The following is a 5,669-nucleotide window of genomic DNA, read 5'->3' as shown; positions in this document are numbered from 1 at the left end:
GGCGGGGCCAGCTCTGGAGCCCTGGATTCAGCCCCCGCAGTAGCTCCGGGGCTCTCCGTCTGCAGGGCCTGGAGGCTCCGGGGCGGGGCCGCTGATCTGCTCAGCTTGGGGCAGGAGCGTCCTTGCTGTCCTGGGCCCTCCCGGCCTCTGCCTGTCCCGGGGGAGGCCGGATCCTGGGCTGTGTCCCGGCGCCCTGTGCTCCGGGGCCTGCACTGTTGGATTCGCGCTCCCGCCCCGCAGCCCCCTCCGCGGAGCCGCCGCCCGAGCCCCTCCGAGCTGCTCCGGGTCCCGCCGTGCGCGCTGCAGCCCTTTGGGAGCTCGGGGCATCTCCCCGGGGCGCAGGTGCCTGTTAGTGTCCCAGGGAGCCCGAGGACATCCCCGCCCTCCTGGGTCCTGCTCCACCTCCCTGCGAGCCCCTTTCCGCCCGGGAAGGTTGGTGCAGCTCCTGCTCCTCCGGGACGGGGCTCTCCTGTCCTGGGGACACTCGCCCTGGCCTCAGCCCGGCTCCTCGCGGGGCCCCTCCCTCTTGGATGCCTTTTGTTTCTTTATTTCTTCTCCCCCCCCCCTTCCTACCTTGATACAAGCGCGAACTCTTCTCACTGTAGCATTCCAGCTGTTCTCTCTTTAAATCTCAGGCCGAATTCGTAGATTTTCAGGATTATTTGAAGGTTATCTAGGTAATTTGGTGGGGACAGGTGACTTGGGGACCCTACTCTTCTGCCATCTTGCCGCTCCTCCTGCCTTTTAAAACTTGGATCTGGTATGAAATGTAATAGTGTGAAAGGCAGGCCAATGAAAATTCATGAACTGCAATGAAAGTTCTCTTTATCTGGTAGTCACCCCGGAAACCCATTATTAAATTAATATTAACCCTGAGAGGTCTCATTGAACGCGGCGCCAGATCTGCAGACGGCTGTTGTCTCCGCGAGCTGAGCCCGGCCCACACAGAAGCAACTATGTCTAAGGGACCTGCAGTCGGGATCGATCTTGGCACCACCTACTCCTGCGTGGGTGTCTTCCAGCACGGGAAAGTGGAAATAATTGCCAATGATCAGGGAAACCGAACCACCCCAAGTTATGTCGCCTTCACGGACACCGAACGATTGATCGGTGATGCTGCGAAGAATCAAGTTGCAATGAACCCCACCAACACGGTTTTCGATGCCAAGCGGCTGATTGGACGTAGATTTGATGATGCTGTCGTCCAATCTGATATGAAGCATTGGCCCTTCATGGTGGTGAATGATGCTGGCAGGCCTAAAGTCCAAGTAGAATACAATGGGGAGACCAAAAGTTTCTATCCAGAGGAGGTGTCCTCTATGGTCCTGACGAAGATGAAGGAAATTGCAGAGGCCTACCTTGGGAAGACTGTTACTAATGCAGTTGTCAGGGTACCTGCATACTTCAATGACTCTCAGCGTCAGGCTACCAAAGATGCTGGAACTATTGCCGGTGTTAATGTACTTCGAATTATCAATGAGCCAACTGCTGCTGCTATTGCTTATGGCTTAGACAAGAAGGTTGGAGCTGAAAGGAACGTGTTGATCTTTGATTTAGGAGGTGGCACTTTTGATGTGTAAATCCTGACTATTGAAGATGGGATCTTTGAGGTCAAGTCCACAGCTGGAGACACCCACTTAGGTGGAGAAGACTTTGACAACCGAATGGTCAACCATTTTATTGCAGAATTCAAGCGCAAACACAAGAAGGACATCAGCGAAAACAAGAGGGCTGTCTGCCGTCTCCGTACTGCATGTGAACGGGCTAAGCGTACACTTTCTTCCAGCACCCAGGCCAGTATCGAGATTGATTCTCTGTATGAAGGAATCGACTTCTATACCTCTATTACTCGTGCCCGGTTTGAAGAATTAAATGCTGACCTGTTCCGTGGCACCCTGGACCCTGTAGAGAAAGCTCTTCGAGATGCCAAGCTGGACAAGTCTCAGATCCATGACATTGTCCTGGTGGGTGGTTCTACCCGTATCCCCAAGATTCATAAACTTCTGCAAGATTTCTTCAATGGAAAGGAACTGAATAAGAGCATCAACCCTGATGAGGCCGTCGCTTATGGTGCAGCTGTCCAGGCAGCCATTCTTTCCGGTGACAAATCTGAAAATGTTCAAGATTTGCTGCTATTGGATGTTACCCCGCTTTCTCTTGGCATTGAAACTGCTGGAGGAGTCATGACTGTGCTCATTAAGCGCAATACTACCATTCCTACCAAACAGACACAAACCTTTACTACCTACTCTGACAACCAGCCTGGTGTGCTTATTCAGGTCTATGAAGGTGAGCATGCTATGACCAAGGATAACAAACTACTTGGCAAGTTTGAACTCACAGGCATACCTCCTGCTCCTCGTGGTGTTCCTCAGATTGAAGTCACTTTTGATATTGATGCTAATGGTATCCTCAACGTGTCTGCTGTGGATAAGAGCACAGGAAAAGAGAACAAGATTACCATCACTAACGACAAGGGCCGCTTGAACAAGGAGGACATTGAGCGCATGGTCCAGGAAGCTGAGAAGTACAAAGCTGAAGATGAGAAGCAGAGAGACAAGGTGTCTTCCAAGAATTCACTTGAGTCGTACGCTTTCAACATGAAAGCAACTGTTGAAGATGAAAAACTTCAGGGCAAAATCAATGATGAAGACAAACAGAAGATTCTTGACAAGTGCAATGAAATCATCAACTGGCTCGATAAGAACCAGACTGCAGAGAAGGAAGAATTTGAACATCAGCAGAAAGAGCTGGAGAAAGTCTGCAATCCCATCATTATGAAGCTATACCAGAGTGCAGGAGGCATGCCAGGAGGAATGCCTGGAGGCTTTCCTGGTGGTGGAGCTCCTCCCTCTGGTGGTGCCTCCTCTGGGCCTACCATTTAAGAGGTTGATTAAGCCAACCTGATGACAGGTCTAGCATTGTTCCACACATTTGAAGGACCCAAATTTGTAGCAAATTCCATGGCAGTTTTAAAGTCAAGCTGCTATAGTAAATATACTGGGCATTCTTGATACTTGAATATGGAATATGTGCACAGGGAAAGGAAATAAACATTGCACTTTATAAGCACTGTATTGTTAAGTGGAAAATGCAATGTCTTAAATAAAACTGTATTTAAAATTGGCACCATAAAAAAAAATATTAACCCTGAGAGGAGAAAAATAGAATTAAGTAAATATATAGACCAAAGTATGACAGACTGGAGCTGAATAACTTTGTACTGGTGCTATTCACAGCTTTGCTCACTCTGAGCATAGTTTTCTCATGATGCTCAGCCAGGATCCTCTCAGCCCAGAAGTCTTTATATAATAGGATATTGGTGTACTTCTATAACATAAGACTCAATGATGTTTATGAAGATATTTTATAAGAATGTCATAGTCTTGAAGTATCTGGCTGGCTTAGTCAGTGGAGGATGCAACTCTTAACTCAGGGTTATGATTTCGAGCCCCATGTTGGGTGTAGAACTTACTTTAAAAAATAAAATAAGATATCAAAACCAAAAAATACTGTCATGACTTCACTCTGAGTGAGAATTTTGTACACTTCCTTTTAATTTGAGCATCATTATGTACAACCATGAAGAAAGCTCAATAAAGGGAAACCTGGGTGGCTCAGTGGTTGAACGTCTGCCTTTGGCTCAGGCCATGATGGGGGGGTCCTGGAATCAAGTCCCACATCGGGCTCCTCACAGGGAGCCTGCTTATCCCTCTGCTGATGTCTCTGCCACTCTCTGTGTGTCCCTCATGAATAAATAAATAAAATATTTTAAAAAAGAAGGCTCAGTAAATTCCTCCACGCTGAAAATGGTAGAATAAGTTTTCTATGTATTTGTCCCAGTATCTACAAAAGCATTTCCACCAATATACTGAACGGTGAAAGGCTGAAGTCTTTTCCTCTGATCAGGAACCACGTAAAGATGTCCTTACTCGGATCTCGTTTCTCACCATTTCTATTCAACATTCTTCTGGATGTCCTAACCAGTGCAATAAGGCAAGAATTTAAAAAAGAAACCCATAGATCGAAAGACGAAAGTAGAACCGTCTTTATTTGCAGGTAATATAAGCGCATACTAAGAAATTTACAAAAAGGTTACTGCAACCTAACTGGTTAATGTATCAGGGCCACAATACATATCCATACATCAAAAGCAATTATATCTCTATATCACAATAAACAACTGGAAATGAAATTTTAAGATAATACAATAAAGACACAAAAGACTTAGGGATAAATTTAATAAGATATATCCAAGACATACTTTATACATATTAAAAATCTATAAAACACTACTGATAAAAATTAGAGATCTTAATAAATAGAGAGATAAACTTGCTCCTGAATTGGATACTGTTACAGTGTTAATTCCCCCCAAAGTGATCTCTAGTTCAGAATCTTCTTTTGTACAAACTGAAAATTGATTCTCAAATGTATATGGAAATGAAGAGACCTAGAAGAGCCAAAACTATTTTGAAAAAGAACAAATTTGGAAGACTTACCTACCTGCTCTCAAGGTTTCCTGCAGAGCTGATGTTATTAAGCAATGTAGTTTTAATACAAAGACAGACACTTAGATCAATGTTACAGACAGTTAAAAATTAGAGCCACATGTATTTATGATCAACAAGTTTTTTGACAAAGGTGCCAAGGTAATTCAATGATGGAAAGGATTATCTTTCAACAAATGAGGTTGGGACAACTAATTATCTATATGGAAAACAAAACAAACCCAACCTTTACCTCATACCACACATAAAAATTCCTCTTGTGGGCTGAATTGTACTCCCTATCCCTTACCACCACCAAATTCATGTGCTAAAGTCTTAACCCTCAATACTTTCAAATGTATTCAGAGATAGGATCTTTAAAGAGATTATGAAGTATAAGTGAAATATCATTAGGAATAGTCATATTTCAATATATCTAGTGAGATTTTTAAAAAGATTTATTTATTTATTTATTTATTTATTTATTTATTTATTTTTATTTATTTAAGAGCATGTACACATGCACTCGTTGAGGGCAGGGGGACAGTGGGAGAGAATTCTCAAGCAGACTCCTCACTCAGCACAGAGCCTGACCCGGGGCTCCATCCCACAATCCAGGAGATCATAACCTGAGCCAAAAGCCAAGCGTCAGACACTTAACCAACTGAGACCCCCAGCTGCCACATGACTGGTGTTTTTATAAGAAAAGGGGCTTAGTCAACTATACTTTAATAGTAAAAAATTAAAAAAAACTCCACACGTCTGTCCCCAAATATGTTAATTACTATGAAATGTATTATATAAAAATTAGAAACTGCCTAAATTTCCTTTAGTATGGGATTGTGGAAAATACACTTTACAATCTGATAAATAAATAAATAAATAAATAAATAAATAAATAAATATTCAAACAGGAACTTGAAAAAACCTGTAATTCTAAAGAAAGAAGAGATCAGAATACAGACACACAGGACAGATGGTATGAGTATGCAGGGAAGAGATTGCAGTCTACAAGCCAAGGAGAGAAGCCTTGGACAGAACCAACCCAGCTGACACCTGGGCCTTAGCCTTCAGGCCTCCAGAACGTGGAGAACATACATTTCTGTTATTTAAACCACTCAGTCTATAGTACTTTGCTATGGCAGTTCTAGCAAACTAATAAATATCCCTTACATCTGT

At 43.7% G+C, this 5,669-nt stretch overlaps 1 protein-coding gene across 1 annotated transcript; it reads left to right on the top strand.

The window, feature by feature from the left end:
• Window positions 1-914: 914 nt before the first annotated feature.
• LOC121492139 (heat shock cognate 71 kDa protein-like) lies at window positions 915-3,132 on the top strand. Its single transcript, XM_041757470.1, is given in 1 exon segment — window positions 915-3,132. A coding segment is annotated over 1 exon segment (1,929 nt). The 5' UTR covers window positions 915-956; the 3' UTR covers window positions 2,886-3,132.
• The last annotated feature ends 2,537 nt before the right edge of the window (window positions 3,133-5,669 follow it).

Source organism: Vulpes lagopus, chromosome 5 (genome assembly GCF_018345385.1).
Source record: "Vulpes lagopus strain Blue_001 chromosome 5, ASM1834538v1, whole genome shotgun sequence".
In the NCBI taxonomy this organism is placed as follows: domain Eukaryota; kingdom Metazoa; phylum Chordata; class Mammalia; order Carnivora; family Canidae; genus Vulpes; species Vulpes lagopus.
The sequence above is the reverse complement of the archived record's forward strand: the minus strand, read 5'-3'. Positions and strand labels throughout refer to the sequence as shown.